The sequence below is a fragment of the Rhinoderma darwinii genome, chromosome 11 (assembly GCF_050947455.1).
Source record: "Rhinoderma darwinii isolate aRhiDar2 chromosome 11, aRhiDar2.hap1, whole genome shotgun sequence".
NCBI classification, from domain to species: domain Eukaryota; kingdom Metazoa; phylum Chordata; class Amphibia; order Anura; family Rhinodermatidae; genus Rhinoderma; species Rhinoderma darwinii.
In genome coordinates this window covers 95,428,038-95,446,721 of record NC_134697.1, presented here as the reverse complement: position 1 = coordinate 95,446,721, position 18,684 = coordinate 95,428,038, and the positions used below count along the sequence as shown (strand labels likewise).

The following is an 18,684-nucleotide window of genomic DNA, read 5'->3' as shown; positions in this document are numbered from 1 at the left end:
GGAACTTCTAGGGAGGGGGTCTTCTCAAAGAAAATGAGCAGTATGATTAGTATATGGTGGAACTGAAAATCTGTCACATGCAATCTGGTCTGGATGGTGGTCTTCTCGAAGAGGTGGTCCTTTCACTGTATAATAATAATATCAATATTACTAGTAGAACACTTTATTAATATTTAAAAAAAATAAAATAAAAAAAAAAACAATGCCTGATTACAATAACAATTTTGTGGTGTGAATTTTCTGGTGCTTCCGGAAACTTGAGGAGCATCGAAACCGCTTCTTACATAAATCACACTGGAAAGGTAATTCTCCGGTGTGAATCCTCTCGTGTTCCATGAGGCGAAAATTTTTATGAAAACTCATTCCACATTCGGAACATTTAAATGGTTTTACCCCGGTGTGTAATTCTAGATGTCTCGCGAGATGTGACTGGTAGACGAAAACTTTCTGACACTCGCAACAGGACAACGTTTGCCCCGTGTGATATCTTAGATGGGCAACGAGGTGCGACTTATACCTGAAGGTCTTGTGGCACTCCGAACAAGGGAAGGGTCTCTCCCCGGTGTGAAACCGGTAATGGGCCTGAAGGTTTCCAGTACTAAGAAAACACTTGCCACATTCTGAACATTTGTATGGTTTCTCTCCAGTGTGGACTTTCATGTGAGACTCCAGGTGGTTGGCATTAGTTAAAACTTTACCACATTCTGAGCACGGGAAGACGTTTTCTAATGTATGTATCCCCATATGCATTCGGAGATAGTACTTGTTAGAAAAAGAACTAGTGCACTCCGTACAAGAAAACGGTTTCTCGTTTTTGTTCCCACTTTCCTGATTGTCATGAGAAGATGGTTGGAGGAGACATGGTCTACAGAACTCGTGGTCTACAGAGCTGGATCCACTAATCCCCGTCTGATCCATCACATCTGGAACGTTGGTTCCGTTGAGTGGTTTTCCACATTTACCGCAAGAAACTAATTCCTGTTTTCGAATCTTTTTGTGTTTTGTGAGATTGGATCGGTCTTTAAGATATTCTTCGGACTTGATGCATGAAGACATTTCTGTAACCTGGTGAGGTCCCTTGTTCTCGAGACTTGAGATCCATGAGACATTTGCCCGGCTTCCAGGACATTTCTGTGACTTTTTTCCTATGTATTTTGAACAAGAAGACGTAAAAAATGGTAATTATGTAACAAAAAATTAAATATACACCAGTCTAACCAGTAACAATGTTGACCAATATTTCTTATGCACGTTAGACCGCTGTGGGGGTGGAAGCGGATACATTATAATTCTGCTGGCCATTCGGACTGGTAGATCACTCCATTCAATTTCCAAATTGGGGTCCCCATGGAAGCCCGGACTTTTCTCCAGTTTCTGCCTGGATGCGATGGCCCATGGCCGGCTTACCAAACTGAGTCAGAGAACCCCTAATATCAAGATAGGTGTGGGTCCGAGAGCTGGTACCCGCATCTATCAGCCATTTATGGCATATCCTGTGGATATGCCATATATGTGCTGGTATGGGAATACCCCTTTAAGGGCGCAACTCTTACAGGTCAACGCTCTGACTAATATACATCAATATAACGACTACTCTGAATGTCTAGAACTTGGGCATCTTCTGCTAAGGATCTGACCCATCATCCTATAATGAGGACTATCCACCAACACCATAATCACTTACCATAACGCTCAACTATTTCCTTGTCCATCATGACGTCCTTGTACAGATCCCTCTTCCCCAGTGATGTGCGGTCCCGGTGGTCCTCCATCATGACGTCCTTGTACAGATCCTTGTGGTCTTCTAGATACTCCCACTCCTCCATGGAGAAATAGACGGTGATATCCTGACATCTTATAGGAACCTGACACACAATGATACAGTCATCATCCCGACACATTATACCTTGTGTTATTATATAATGTCCCAGCATTCCCGGTAGTCCTCACCTCTCCCGTCAGCAGATCAATGATCTTGTGGGTGAGGTCCAGGATCTTCTCACGTGTCAGTAATGGTGGTGATTCAGTGCTCAGTCCTGGTACATGATCATTATTACTGGGAGTATTGGGATTATCGAGTCTCCATATTAGTATATATTTCTGTACAAAGAAAAAAAAGACATCATTTACATCCAACATATAGGTCCATAGGATCAACTCCCTAGACCACGGCTAGAGACTGCACGACACATACACGGGCGCCACATGGTCCACCCAGGGCATAGGAAAGTAGGGACATGAGCCGACCCAATCTTCTAAGCTGGAGCCGTTCTAGCTGTGAACTGCACATGCTCTGTTGATAGCGACCCTCGCTTCTAGGGGGAAGACAGGCACCATTTTCTTGAAGAGCGGCAGCCCCTGCAGTCCTCGCAGAAGCTGCTGCCAATTCAAATAAATTCCAAGCCCCGTCTGCTATGAAAGCAGGACCGCCCGTCAATTCTCCCGCCCCCGCCGCTACCTAACTCTTCAATGTGACCGCGGTTACTAGCGCTCATATTGAAGATAGGTCAGAGACCCCGGTCACATTGGGCTGAAAGGTACCAGAACACACAGGGCATTGCAGCTGGCTGCAGATCAGGGATTTTACGGCTAAATTCTCATCAAATCCTGAATGTGTGAATGTGGACCTAAAGGGTTTGTCTGGTCAGTAGAAATTGACCTATCCTCCGTAACTTGTAGCGGTGGTTGACAGTGGCGGCCTGTAATCCGCCGCTACAAGTGTGTTGGTGATTCACAGTACGAGCAGGTAGGGAATGAAGGAAAGCAGTGCTCATACCTGCGCTGGGGCCCCTTCAAAACAGCTGATCGGCGGGGGTTCCAGGAGTCAGACCCCCACCGATCAGATATTGATGGCCTATGCGGAGGCTAGACCATCAATTTCTTATGACCGGACAACCCCTTTAAGACCACGTTCACGATTTGATGAGGATCTGGGTGCGTATTCCCTGCTATACTGTGTTCAGACACCCATCATAGCCAGCAATGTCACAACACGTGCAGGTCATGTAACCCTGTCGCAAACTCATTACAATGGGTCATATGATTGTGTGCGCGGGACGGGGGGGCGGGGGTCACACGATTGACGCCATGTTTAGTCCGATTCAGTTAGTCCATGAATGCATTACACTGGACTAATCTGTGGACTAAACCATTCTACTGAGACAGGGGCCTCCTGTACGGATATAAGAAGGGTCTGCGAGTAGAATTTCTCATACGTGTATATTAGAAAATTGAATAATTTCCTATCTTATGAAAAAATAATTTAAAAAAAAAAAAAAAAAAGTGGAAAACCCCTTTAAATTGCACCAAAATTTGCCATCTGGCCCATCAGTGAACCTGAACGATTATACATCAGAAAGTATTCCCACATGGTTATTATTGGAGCTGGTTCCGGTGACGTCCTCACGATCGCTCACCTCTTTCGTCAGCCGGTCAATGACGTCTTTGGTTAGATGCAATATCCTCTGCCTCACATTCTCCTCCTCCGGGTCCACGGCCCGGGAGCCGCCTGTGTTCTCCAGTAATGTAGTGATATCAGAGTCACCTTCCAAAAAAATATGATGTATGGAAAGAGTCACGACACTTTACACCGGTACTACTGTAGTCCCTGAACTAGAAAGCAACAACGGAGCACAACTATGAGCGGTCACATAACCTGGAGGGAGTAGCTCACCACCCAATCATCCCGTTTTTCGGACCTCAAAAAGGAATCGGGCTTATGCAAATGAGCCCCAAAATGGGCATTCCCTGGAGGTTGTGAGCGTTCCTGGGTGGGGCTTAAATGTCCCGTGAAATCGGGAGTCAAAACGTTATTATTTTTAACCCTTTCCCGTCCTGCTTTGTAGTTGAGCCCCCGTCATCAGAATACAATGGCTGGGATGAGAGGTCTCGCCGATCCCGGAAGTTCAACCCCCGAGGCAATAGCAACTTTACACCCATCGTCACCCCCGCAACTGGATGCCGGTGCCGAAGGGTTTCTATCCTCATATTAAATCCTCAATATGTATTGATCAGCAGATTTTCTCCATTTAAAAAAAAATAAATATTAGTGGTTTGGAAAGTTCTAGTTACGTATCCCAGAATGGTGGCATCAAAAAAATACAACTCGGCCAGCAAAAAACACGCCCTCGTAAGGCAACGTCAACGGAAAAATAACTTACGGGTCTTGGAATGTGCGGAGACAAAAACAATTGTAAAAAATTGCTCTAATTGTGCAAAAATAGTAAAACATAAAAAAAAAAACGAAAAAAACCAAACCGTATATATTTGTTATCACCGTAATTGTACGGACCCGCAGAATAAGAAAGGTTAACAAGTCATTTATAAGGCACGGTGAACGCTGTAAAAATAAAAAACAGCATAAAAAATTCCCCCCCACAAAAAAAATGAATAAAAAAAAAAAAAAAAAAAAGTTATACAATACATTATATGTACCCCAAAATAATCTATTGAAAAATACATCTCATCTAACGAAAAACAAGCGCTCATGGGGCTACGTCGGCGGAAAAATAAAAAGTTATGACTTGAGAAAAAATAAAAAAATTTAATAAATAAGTGGCCACATCCCGTAAGCCAAAATAGGCCGTCCTTAAGGGGTTAATTACTATAATGTATTGGAATAATTGTGTACATTATAGTCTGTGTATATAAAAACGCGCCGGCGTCTGTTTAGCACTTGGTGTTCCCTAAACAAGGCGTTCCCTACACCATTTTGGGGGTTAAATCGCGATGACGTCACTGCATCAAACTGCCTCTGCTGGACCGCTGACAGCGCAGGCTGGTAGATGCCTCAGCCGCTCTGCTTGTCGTGAAAACGGGCTTAGGCGGGTATCTTTTTTTAATTTTCAAGGCTACTATTGTTGTAAAGGGGCACAAAAGGGGCATTATTGCAGTGGGAGTCAAAGGGGAGCTCAAAGAAGGCATTATTACTGTGTAAGGGGCACAAAGGGGGGGAATTATTACTATGTAAGGGGCACAAAGGGGGCGAATTATTACTATGTAAGGGGCACAAAGGGGGGGAATTATTACTGTGTAAGGGGCACAAAGGGGGGGAATTATTACTGTGTAAATGACACATAGGGAGCATTATTACTGTGTGGGACCCAAAGGAGCACGATTACTGTGTAAAACATAAATAAGGGCACTTTTACCATATGAGGCACTATTACTATCTGGGTACATATGTATCCTATTGTTTTCAGGGGCACAATCTGCCTGGCACTGTTATTTTGGGGTCACTATCTGGAACTAATATTTTTGGGGTAACTAAGTATGAAACGAGTATTTTTGTTGGTTTCTATATTTCTGAGGTACAACACTTAGGGGCTCTGTGTAACACAACAGGTACAGCACTGGGGATAGCACAAAGATGGGGATCTTGTATAGCTGATCAGTATTAAGTGGTGAGGGTGGTGGAAAAACCCCCTAACCAATGATGTCTGAGCTGCAAACTCCGCAGAGACGAGTCGCGGCTGGAAAAATCCTCCATGACGGACTAGGCCTGATCGAGAAGAAACGGGGAAGTGAACGACTCTAATCAGAGTGCCCACTAGCCACTTATAAATTTGTCTGCAGCACAGCCCCCCCCCCCAACGCACTGTGGCACGACGCCTACGCGGCCGAAGATTAAAACATCCCTGAGGGTCCCCCCGGCAACTATTAAAGTGAAAGACCCTTCCATGAAACGGCAAATAAACCACTATGGCGGCTGGCATTCCAGCGATAATCACAGAAGGCTGCCCCTTCAGTCGCCCATACTTACCCTTTGCCCAAGCCACCACCTTACTATGGTCATTCATCAACAACAGAATATAGCCCCTGGGCCACCCTCACATTGACCGCACCATAAAACACACCTTGATTGACCATCATGAGGTCCTTGTAGAGATCTCTCTTACCCCGTGATGAGCGGTTCCGGTGGTCCTCCATCATGATGTCCTTGTAGAGATCCTGGTGTCCTCCTATATACTCCCACTCCTCCATGGTGAAGCAGACGGTCATGTCCTCATATCTGATGGGCACCTGCCATACACAACAATACAGGCGTCAGCGAGACACTTGATGTTATTGCCAAATTATTTCCCAGGATTCCCGGCAGAGCTCACCTCTCCAGTCAGGAGCTGGAGGATCTTGTTAGCGACTTCTAGGATCTTCTCATGAATCCCTTTGTCTTGTATCAATAATGGAATTGGGTCATGAGGCCGGCTAATTCCCGGTAAACTCTGTTGGCTGCACCGTCCGAAGTGGTTTCCGAACTTCTTCAAAAGGATGTAATTCTATATATCGGAAAACCACACGTGAATTGTGTAAAGATGGACAAACACATACGTATTGGACGGGGATATAGAACGCGGTCCTTATTCTTTTTTGAAAAAAAGACACATTGAAATCTCTCAACTCATTAAATTACTTGGGGGCCTTGATGAGAATGGGGTGTGCGGACAAACAATTTTTGGTAGAAGGGCCCCCTGAATGATAAACGGATTACAGGTTGTCCCTGAGACCGCCAGCGATCAGTTGTAATCTGTGACAACATCGCAGCAAGTGTGCCATTCCCCTGCAGCGCCCCCACAGGGAAAATGAAGCATTACACCACGCCCATTAAAAACAATGGACTGTCCATGTAACGTAAGGACATCCTGGGTCCTCCAGAGTGAGAGACACTCTTTGTGGGTGCTCCTTACTTTGGTTATCAGGGAATTTGAACCAAATAGAACCCCCTTTGAGCTTCAGGTTATTTTACACAAGACTCACATCTCCGGTCAGTAGACATTTGAGCTCCGTGAAGAGAATTAAAACATTCTCCATCTTGTAACTCCTGTTTCGTTGCATTGTATTCCAGTCGATCGAGGTCACAGGGATGGACGATCTTTGATCTTCTTCAATTCGTGGGACCTCAACCTAAAATTGAAGACAAATGAATATAAAACCTGGAACAGATCACAATAAAATAGTGAATTCTCCTATCACGTCCTCGCCAGGCTGAGGAGTCTCTTCCCTTCTACTATACGGGAAGTCATGGCGGGAATATTAACTATTTGGTACCACATTAAAAGTAAATAGAGAGAAACCTTCAGTGGCAAAACTTGAAGTCTTATTCACACCAACGGGACGATCAGATCTGCGACGTCCTATCTTTGCCCGTTTTCCCGGTTCCGTCAATAGATTTCCAAAAGCCAGAACTTTTTCATTTTTTCGTCACCATAACGTATGAGGGTTTGATTTTTGCGGGACAAGTTGTCGTTTCATATAATGTACTGGGGCGTTTCGTTTTTACAGCGTCCATCAGGCGGTAAAAACGACATTTCCACTTTATTCGCTGGGTTGATACCAAATTGATGCGGTTTTATTTTTTTTTTAGGTTTTAACACTTCTATAAAAAGAAAACTATTTGCCCAAAAAAAACAACAATTCTTTTGTGTCGCCGTATTCTGAGAGCCATAACTTTTTCGCGGGAGAGGCTGACGTTTAAATTATTGGTACCATTTTGGGGTACATGAGACTTTTGATCGGTTTTACCAGTTATGTTAGCTTTTATTTTTTGGAACATAATTTTTTATTTTTATTTAACCGTTTTCTTACTAGTCTCCCTAGGGGACTTGAACCAGCGATCGCTTACATGATATAATGCAATACTAATGTATTGCCATATATCGTGTTTCTTAGTTTCCTACGCAGCCCTGCTGGAGGCAAGGAGTACAAAGATGGCGGACCTGGGGGCCTTCATTAGGTCACATGGAAACGTCATCCCAGGAGGCGGGGCTGTAGGACAGCAGAGGGACGTGTCGCCGTGACTATTGGTACGTATAGGCCTTTATTTTTCACCTGCTGATTTCCGCAGCAGAAATTTTGTGCGGTTTCTCGGCCGGAATTCCCCGCGGGGACCAGGGCGGACACTCTGTACTTTTACGCAGCAGTTTCGCCTTGTGTGAATATAGCCTAAAAAGGGGTTTCCAGTCCGAAGAAATTGAAGGCCTCTCCTCAGGATAGGTCATCAATATCTGATCGGTGGGGGTCCGACTCTTGGTAACCCCGCCGATCAGCTGTTTTAAAGGGGCAGAGACGCTCATAGGAGCGCCGCTTACCCTTCATTCCCGTCACTGCTCGTACGGTGAACGCCGACACACGTGTAGCGCCGGTCCACAGTATTACAGCCTCTCCCATTCACTTGGACCCTCGTTCGATCAGATATTGACGGCCTTCCCTTCGAATAGGCAATTACGGTAATTTCTCAAGACTGGAAAACCTTTAAGAATTAGCGTGCAAAAAAAAACCTCGAATTTGCGTCAATTTTTTCAAAAGGAATCGGCGTCATTCATCTGGTGCTGAAGATCCAGCGCGCTGAAATAAACCCCCCCAAAAAGACCGATCTAGACCTGCCCAAAACTTACCATGGAAATCAATGGGAAAAACTGTGGGGCAGATTTAATAACGTCTTGCGCGTCTTCCTTCGTTTTGACAGAATTAATACCGTAGTCGACTGCGCTATTCATTCCATTAAAACGACGGAACCCTTACACAACGGGGACAAACGGAAACCATGTGCACCGGAACCGTCACCATTGATTGCAATCAATGGCGATGACAACGGAAAGCTCTGGTTTGTTTCAGTTTGGATTCCGTTCGTGGACAGAAATATCCGTCAGAACCCGCGAACGGAGCTCCGACGCAGATGTGAACGAAGCCGCGGCAAATCTGCCCGCGTGGATTTTTACCATCAATATCGCCGTACGAGGACACATTCATTTCTATGGGCCCATACACACGACCGTGTGGGGGCCGCAAAAACTCAGGACAAGTCATTTTACGGTTCGCAATTGCGGTCCGGCACCATTGAAGTGAACGCACATCTTTTGTGTGCACGGTCAGTGATTGCGGACGGCACGCGGATGACACTCGCCGTGTACACGCGGTATTAAAAAAATAAATAAAAATCAGACTCCACGTGAAGCCACGCGCCCAAACCTGCGCAACTTTTTTTTTTTTTTTACACGTGTTACCCGGCCGGTATTTTTGGGTGGGAAAGGTCATAACCCTAAATATTAGGCAGGTGGTTGTAATGTTGTGGCTGACGGGTGTAAACATGATGAATTCCTGAAACAAGTGCCAGCGCTATAATTGGCCATCACGCACACGGCCGTCACACGGTCGTCCGAATAAGCCCTTAAACACACAGCGAGACATATCAAAACTGGTGCGAACTAAAAGTGACGTTGTTGCCCATGGCAACCAATCAGGTTTGAGCTTTCATTTTCCAAAAGGCCTCTGAAATATGAGAGGTGGAATCCGATTGGTTTCCATGGGCAACCACTGAACTGTTCCTTTGGACGTCTCCTCCAGTATAGGAAGCTCTTTTTTTTTTACACTAACGTCACAAGAAGAAAATGCAACAAAAACGAGACAAATAGGAAATGTTATGAGAAACGGCAAGGCTTTCAAGTGAAAATACCCTGACAAAACCGCAGCAGAAACCGCAATGGGCGCACGTAGCCTTGTGGCATAGCGGCCGCTAGCGGCTGCACCTGGTAAGTGCATACATTACAGCAGTAAGGCGCCGCAGCTACTCACCTGTGAGGTGTATGACCAGTCCTCAATGTCGCCCCTTCCTCAGTACTAGTAGACCGCTGTACGGAGGCCGCAGAGGGTCATTCATGAACGCAGCTTTCTACTCTCCGCTGTGTTACATAAGCGACAAGTAAACAATGACGTCACCACATGTCGCCGTGCGCTCCCGTAACTACAACTTCCTGCACGTGTTACCGGTTATACTGGCGGGATGCGGAGCTGCTACAGACCGGAGGTCAGTGACACGTGGTTCCTCCACTACCGGCCTGTAATGGTGACCGCCAGCGCTGCCTTCCACAACATCAACATACTTCTCATGTAGTCTCACTTCTTCACCCTCTTTCTGTATAATGGTACCCCCCATGTCCCCCCTCACCCGGTGTAATGTGGCCCTCCCGTGTCCCCCCCCTCACCCGGTGTAATGTGGCCCTCCCGTGTCCCCCCCCCTCACCCGGTGTAATGTGGCCCTCCCGTGTCCCCCTCATCCGGTGTAATGTGGCCCTCCCGTGTCCCCCTCATCCGGTGTGATGTGTCCCCCTCATCCGGTGTAATGTGGCCCTCCCGTGTCCCCCCATCCGGTGTAATGTGGCCCTCCCGTGTCCCCCTCATCCGGTGTAATGTGGCCGTCCCGTGTCCCCCCCTCATCCGGTGTAATGTGTCCCTCCCGTGTCCCCCTCATCCGGTGTAATGTGGCCGTCCCGTGTCCCCCCCTCATCCGGTGTAATGTGTCCCTCCCATGTCCCCCTCATCCGGTGTAATGTGGCCGTCCCGTGTCCCCCTCACCCGGTGTAATGTGGCCCTCCCGTGTCCCCCTCATCCTGTGTAATGTGGCCCTCCCGTGTCCCCCTCATCCGGTGTAATGTGGCCCTCCCGTGTCCCCCTCATCCGGTGTAATGTGGCCGTCCCGTGTCCCCCCTCATCCGGTGTAATGTGGCCCTCCCGTGTCCCCCTCATCCGGTGTAATGTGGCCCTCCCGTGTCCCCCTCATCCGGTGTAATGTGGCCCTCCCGTGTCCCCCCTCATCCGGTGTAATGTGGCCCTCCCGTGTCCCCCCTCATCCGGTGTAATGTGGCCCTCCCGTGTCCCCCTCATCCGGTGTAATGTGGCCCTCCCGTGTCCCCCTCATCCGGTGTAATGTGGCCCTCCCGTGTCCCCCTCATCCGGTGTAATGTGGCCCTCCCGTGTCCCCCCTCATCCGGTGTAATGTGGCCCTTCCGTGTACCCCTCATCCGATGTAATGTGGCCCTCCCGTGTCCCCCCCTCACCCGGTGTAATGTGGCCCTCCCGTGTCCCCCCCTCACCCGGTGTAATGTGGCCCTCCCGTGTCCCCCCTCATCCGGTGTAATGTGGCCCTCCCGTGTCCCCCTCATCCGGTGTAATGTCGCCCTCCCGTGTCCCCCCTCACCCGGTGTAATGTGGCTCTCCCGTGTCCCCCTCATCCGGTGTAATGTGGCCGTCCCGTGTCCCCCTCACCCGATGTAATGTCGCCCTCCCGTGTCCCCCTCATCCGGTGTAATGTCGCCCTCCCGTGTCCCCCCTCACCCGGTGTAATGTGACCGTCTCGTGTCCCCCTCATCTGGTGTAATGTGGCCCTCCCGTGTCCCCCCTCATCCGGTGTAACGTGGCCCTCCCGTGTCCCCCCTCATCCGGTGTAACGTGGCCCTCCCATGTCCCCCCTCATCCGGTGTAACGTGGCCCTCCCGTGTCCCCCCTCATCCGGTGTAACGTGGCCCTCCCGTGTCCCCCTCATCCGGTGTAATGTCGCCCTCCCGTGTCCCCCCTCGCCCGGTGTAACGTGGCCGTCTTGTGTCCCCCTCATCCGGTGTAACGTGGCCCTCCCGTGTCCCCCTCATCCGGTGTAACGTGGCCGTCCCGTGTCCCCCTCATCCGGTGTAACGTGGCCCTCCCGTGTCCCCCTCATCCGGTGTAACGTGGCCCTCCCGTGTCCCCCTCTTCCGGTGTAACGTGGCCCTCCCGTGTCCCACCATCCGGTGTAACGTGGCCCTCCCGTGTCCCCCCTCATCCGGTGTAACGTGGCCCTCCCGTGTCCCCCCCATCCGGTGTAACGTGGCCCTCCCGTGTCCCCCCTCATCCGGTGTAACGTGGCCCTCCCGTGTCCCCCTCATCCGGTGTAACGTGGCCCTCCCGTGTCCCCCCTCATCCGGTGTAACGTGGCCCTCCCGTGTCCCCCCTCATCCGGTGTAATGTGGCCCTCCCGTGTCCCCCTCTTCCGATGTAACGTGGCCCTCCCGTGGCCCACCTCATCTGGTGTAACGTGGCCCTCCCGTGTCCCCCCTCATCCGGTGTAACGTGGCCCTCCCGTGTCCCCCTCATCCGGTGTAACGTGGCCCTCCCGTGTCCCCCTCTTCCGATGTAACGTGGCCCTCCCGTGTCCCCCTCTTCCGGTGTAACGTGGCCCTCCCGTGTCCCCCCTCATCCGGTGTAACGTGGCCCTCCCGTGTCCCCCTCATCCGGTGTAACGTGGCCCTCCCGTGTCCCCCCTCATCCGGTGTAACGTGGCCCTCCCGTGTCCCCCCTCATCCGGTGTAACGTGGCCCTCCCGTGTCCCCCTCTTCCGATGTAACGTGGCCCTCCCGTGGCCCACCTCATCTGGTGTAACGTGGCCCTCCCGTGTCCCCCCTCATCCGGTGTAACGTGGCCCTCCCGTGTCCCCCTCATCCGGTGTAACGTGGCCCTCCCGTGTCCCCCCTCATCCGGTGTAAAATGAAGCGGTAGAGGTGCCCATGTCTGAGCTGCTTCATGTCTGTTCGGCTTTTTCCGGAAATCAATGTCGCGGAGTGCGGGCTCAGTAGAAAGTCAATCACCCCGTGCTCTGATACATGGTGGTCTATTATGTGAAGGTTTCTATGACGATGCGTGCGCAAAACTGCAGAAACGTAAACTCTCATTTTCAGCTTCCCAATCTTTGATGTGATCAGAAACCAAAAGATAAAGTCCCGGAACCCGCGATCGCCCCCCGTTCCACGTACAGGGGATTCTGCTAAAGTTCCACATTCACGTTCATGGCTGAAACATTTCTCCAAACATGAACTTAAAAAGATAAGTGAGGGCCGGGCGACCAATCAAAACCACCATGAATGGAACATGTGACCTCCATTACGATTAATGACCGACTAGGCCACACCCCTTTCTGCATGTCACACCCCACAATGCTACGCCATTTACCCCCTGAGCCTCCTGTATATAATATTCCCCGACACTGCCCCCACACAGTATAATGCCCCCATAACTGCCTCCACACAGTATAATGCCCCCATAACTGCCCCCACACAGTATAATGCCCCATAACTGCCCTCCACACAGTATAATGCCCCCATAACTGCCCTCCACACAGTATAATGCCCCCATAACTGCCCTCCACACAGTATAATGCCTCCATAACTGCCCTCCACACAGTATAATGCCCCCATAACTGCCCCCACACAGTATAATGCCCCCATAACTGCCCCCACACAGTATAATGCCCCCATAACTGCCCCCACACAGTATAATGCCCCCATAACTGCCCCCACACAGTATAATGCCCCCATAACTGCCCCCACACAGTATAATGCCCCCATAACTGCCCCCACACAGTATAATGCCCCATAACTGCCCTCCACACAGTATAATGCCCCCATAACTGCCCCCACACAGTATAATGCCCCCATAACTGCCTCCACACAGTATAATGCCCCCATAACTGCCCCCACACAGTATAATGCCCCCATAACTGCCCCCACACAGTATAATGCCCCATAACTGCCCCCACACAGTATAATGCCCCCATAACTGCCCCCACACAGTATAATGCCCCCATAACTGCCCCCACACAGTATAATGCCCCCATAACTGCCTCCACACAATATAATGCCCCCATAACGGCCCTCCACACAGTATAATGCCCCCATAACTGCCCCACAGTATAATGCCCCCATAACTGCCCTCCACACAGTATAATACCCCCATAACTGCCTCCACACAGTATAATGCCCCCATAACTGTCCCCACACAGTATAATGCCCCATAACTGCCCTCCACACAGTATAATGCCCCCATAACTGCCCTCCACACAGTATAATGCCCCCATAACTGCCCCCACACAGTATAATGCCCCCATAACTGCCCTCCACACAGTATAATGCCCCCATAACTGCCCCCACACAGTATAATGCCCCATAACTGCCCCCACACAGTATAATGCCCCCATAACTGCCCCCACACAGTATAATGCCCCCATAACTGCCTCCACACAGTATAATGCCCCCATAACTGCCCCCACACAGTATAATGCCCCCATAACTGCCTCCACACAGTATAATGCCCCCATAACTGCCCCCACACAGTATAATGCCCCCATAACTGCCCTCCACACAGTATAATGCCCCCATAACTGCCCCCACACAGTATAATGCCCCATAACTGCCCCCACACAGTATAATGCCCCCATAACTGCCCCCACACAGTATAATGCCCCCATAACTGCCCCCACACAGTATAATGCCCCCATAACTGCCCCCACACAGTATAATGCCCCCATAACTGCCCCCACACAGTATAATGCCCCATAACTGCCTCCACACAGTATAATGCCCCCATAACTGCCCCCACACAGTATAATGCCCCCATAACTGCCCCCACACAGTATAATGCCCCCATAACTGCCCCCACACAGTATAATGCCCCATAACTGCCTCCACACAGTATAATGCCCCCATAACTGCCCTCCACACAGTATAATGCCCCCCATAACTGCCCTCCACACAGTATAATGTCCCCATAACTGCCCCCACACAGTATAATGTCCCCATAACTGCCCCCACACTGTATAATGCCCCCATAACTGCCCTCCACACAGTATAATGCCCCCATAACTGTCCTCCACACAGTATAATGCCCCCATAACTGTCCTCCACAGTATAATGCCCCCATAACTGTCCTCCACACAGTATAATGCCCCCATAACTGCCCCCACACAGTATAATGCCCCATAACTGCCCTCCACACAGTATAATGCCCCCATAACTGCCCTCCACACAGTATAATGCCCCCCATAACTGCCCTCCACACAGTATAATGCCCCCATAACTGCCTCCACACAGTATAATGCCCCCATAACTGCCCTCCACACAGTATAATGCCCCCATAACTGCCTCCACACAGTATAATGCCCCCATAACTGCCCTCACACAGTATAATGCCCCCATAACTGCCTCCACACAGTATAATGCCCCCATAACTGCCCTCCACACAGTATAATGCCCCCATAACTGCCCTCCACACAGTATAATGCCCCCATAACTGCCTCCACACAGTATAATGCCCCCATAACTGCCTCCACACAGTATAATGACCCCATAACTGCCCCCACACAGTATAATGCCCCCATAACTGCCTCCACACAGTATAATGCCCCCATAACTGCCTCCACACAGTATAATGCCCCCATAACTGTCCTCCACACAGTATAATACCTCATAACTGCCCTCCACACAGTATAATTCCCCCATAACTGCCTCCACACAGTATAATGCCCCCATAACTGCCCCCACACAGTATAATGACCCCATAACTGCCTCCACACAGTATAATGCCCCCATAACTGCCCCCACACAGTATAATGACCCCATAACTGCCTCTACATAGTATAATGCTCTCATAACTGCCTCCACACAGTATAATGCCCCTATAACTGCCTCCACACAGTATAATGCCCCCATAACTGCCCTCCACACAGTATAATGCCCCCATAACTGCCACACAGTATAATGCCCCCATAACTGCCTCCACACAGTATAATGCCCCCATAACTGCCACACAGTATAATGCCCCCATAACTGCCTCCACACAGTATAATGCCCCATAACTGCCCTCCACACAGTATAATGCCTCCATAACTGCCCTCCACACAGTATAATGCCCCCATAACTGCCCTCCACACAGTATAATGCCCCCATAACTTCCCTCCACACAGTATAATACCCCCATAACTGCCTCCATACAGTATAATGCCCCCATAACTGCCTCCACACAGTATAATGTCCCCATAACTGCCTCTACATAGTATAATGCCCCCATAACTGCCTCCACACAGTATAATGCCCCATAACTGCCTCCACACAGTATAATGCCCCTATAACTGCCTCCACACAGTATACTGCCCTCCACACAGTATAATGCCCCATAACTGCCCTCCACACAGTATAATGCCTCCATAACTGCCCTCCACACAGTATAATGCCCCCATAACTGCCCTCCACACAGTATAATGCCTCCATAACTGCCCTCCACACAGTATAATACCCCCATAACTGCCTCCATACAGTATAATGCCCCCATAACTGCCTCCACACAGTATAATGCCCCCATAACTGCCTCCACACAGTACAATGCCCCCATAACTGCCCTCCACACAGTATAATACCCCCATAACTGCCTCCACACAGTGTAATGCCCCCATAACTGCCCTCCACACAGTATAATGCCCCATAACTGCCCCCACACAGTATAATGCCCGCATAACTGCCCCCACACTGTATAATGCCCCCATAACTGCCCCCACACTGTATAATGCCCCCATAACTGCCCCCACACAGTATAATGCCCCCATAACTGCCCCCACACTGTATAATGCCCCCATATCTGCCCTCCACACAGTATAATGCCCCCATAACTGCCCTCCACACAGTATAATGCCCCCTTAGCTGCCACTATACAGTATAATGCCCCATAACTGCCTCCACACAGTATAATGCCCCTATAACTGCTCTCATACAGTACAATGCCCCCATAACTGCCCTCCACACAGTATAATACCCCCATAACTGCCTCCACACAGTATAATGCCCCCATAACTGCCCCCACACAGTATAATGCCCCTATAACTGCTCTCATACAGTACAATGCCCCCATAACTGCCCTCCACACAGTATAATACCCCCATAACTGCCTCCACACAGTATAATGCCCCCATAACTGCCCTCCACACAGTATAATTCCCCCATAACTGCCTCCACACAGTATAATGCCCCCATAACTGCCCCCACACAGTATAATGACCCCATAACTGCCTCCACACAGTATAATGTCCCCATAACTGCCTCTACATAGTATAATGCTCCCATAACTGCCTCCACACAGTATAATCCCCCCATAACTGCCCTCCACACAGTATAATGCCCCCATAACTGCCTCCACACAGTATAATGCCCCCATAACTGCCTCCACACAGTATAATGCCCCCATAACTGCCCTCCACACAGTATAATGCCCCATAACTGCCCTCCACACAGTATAATGCCTCCATAACTGCCCTCCACACAGTATAATGCCCCCATAACTGCCCTCCACACAGTATAATTCCCCCCATAACTGCCCTCCACACAGTATAATACCACCATAACTGCCTCCATACAGTATAATGCCCCCATAACTGCCTCCACACAGTATAATGCCCCCACACAGTACAATGCCCCCATAACTGCCCTCCACACAGTATAATACCCCCATAACTGCCTCCACACAGTGTAATGCCCCCATAACTGCCCTCCACACAGTATAATGCCCCATAACTGCCCCCACACTGTATAATGCCCGCATAACTGCCCCCACACTGTATAATGCCCCCATAACTGCCCCCACACAGTATAATGCCCCCATAACTGCCCCCACACTGTATAATGCCCCCATAACTGCCCTCCACACAGTATAATGTCCCCATAACTGCCCTCCACACAGTATAATGTCCCCATAACTGCCCTCCACACAGTATAATGCCCCCTTAGCTGCCACTATACAGTATAATGCCCCCATAACTGCCTCCACACAGTATAATGCCCCCATAACTGCCTCCACACAGTATAATACCCCCATAACTGCCTCCACACAGTATAATGCCCCATAACTGCCCCCACACAGTATAATGCCCCCATAACTGCCCCCACACAGTATAATGCCCCCATAACTGCCTCCGCACAGTATAATGCCCCCATAACTGCCCCCACACAGTATAATGCCCCCATAACTGCCTCCACACAGTATAATGCCCCCATAACTGCCCCCACACAGTATAATGCCCCCATAACTGCCCTCCACACAGTATAATGCCCCCATAACTGCCCCCACACAGTATAATGCCCCATAACTGCCCCCACACAGTATAATGCCCCCATAACTGCCCCCACACAGTATAATGCCCCCATAACTGCCCCCACACAGTATAATGCCCCCATAACTGCCCCCACACAGTATAATGCCCCCATAACTGCCCCCACACAGTATAATGCCCCATAACTGCCTCCACACAGTATAATGCCCCCATAACTGCCCCACACAGTATAATGCCCCCATAACTGCCCCCACACAGTATAATGCCCCCATAACTGCCCCCACACAGTATAATGCCCCATAACTGCCTCCACACAGTATAATGCCCCCATAACTGCCCTCCACACAGTATAATGCCCCCCATAACTGCCCTCCACACAGTATAATGCCCCCATAACTGCCCCCACACAGTATAATGTCCCCATAACTGCCCCCACACTGTATAATGCCCCCATAACTGCCCTCCACACAGTATAATGCCCCCATAACTGTCCTCCACACAGTATAATGCCCCCATAACTGTCCTCCACAGTATAATGCCCCCATAACTGTCCTCCACACAGTATAATGCCCCCATAACTGCCCCCACACAGTATAATGCCCCATAACTGCCCTCCACACAGTATAATGCCCCCATAACTGCCCTCCACACAGTATAATGCCCCCCATAACTGCCCTCCACACAGTATAATGCCCCCATAACTGCCTCCACACAGTATAATGCCCCCATAACTGCCCTCCACACAGTATAATGCCCCCATAACTGCCTCACAACAGTATAATGCCCCCATAACTGCCTCCACACAGTATAATGCCCCCATAACTGCCCCCACACAGTATAATGCCCCCATAACTGTCCTCCACACAGTATAATCCCCCCATAACTGCCTCCACACAGTATAATGCCCCCATAACTGCCCTCCACACAGTATAATGCCCCCATAACTGCCTCCACACAGTATAATGCCCCCATAACTGCCCTCCAAACAGTATAATGCCCCCATAACTGCCCTC

At 49.7% G+C, this 18,684-nt stretch overlaps 1 protein-coding gene across 2 annotated transcripts; it reads right to left on the bottom strand.

The window, feature by feature from the left end:
- LOC142663421 (uncharacterized) lies at window positions 1-9,860 on the bottom strand. 2 transcript variants are annotated; one of them, XM_075842047.1, is made up of 8 exons: window positions 9,568-9,860; window positions 6,754-6,900; window positions 6,105-6,275; window positions 5,898-6,021; window positions 3,417-3,544; window positions 1,951-2,100; window positions 1,685-1,865; window positions 1-1,145 (listed from the first exon to the last, which is right to left on the bottom strand). In XM_075842047.1, exons 2-8 carry the CDS (start codon window positions 6,829-6,831, stop codon window positions 211-213), a joined length of 1,767 nt encoding a protein of 588 aa, XP_075698162.1. In that variant the 5' UTR covers window positions 6,832-6,900; window positions 9,568-9,860; the 3' UTR covers window positions 1-210. The 2 variants fall into 2 exon arrangements, with proteins under 2 accessions (XP_075698162.1, XP_075698163.1); XM_075842048.1 differs by lacking the exon at window positions 9,568-9,860 and adding an exon at window positions 7,071-8,801.
- Between the last annotated feature and the right edge of the window lie 8,824 nt (window positions 9,861-18,684).

Coding starts and splice junctions, on each gene's coding strand:
- LOC142663421 (XM_075842047.1), bottom strand. CDS start 6,831: ATGCAACGAAACAGGAGTTACAAGATGGAGAATGTTTTAATTCTCTTC. Junction 6,276..6,753: donor AATGTCTACTGACCGGAGAT/GTGAGTCTTGTG, acceptor TCCGATATATAG/AATTACATCCTTTTGAAGAA. Junction 6,022..6,104: donor TCCAGCTCCTGACTGGAGAG/GTGAGCTCTGCC, acceptor TGTGTATGGCAG/GTGCCCATCAGATATGAGGA.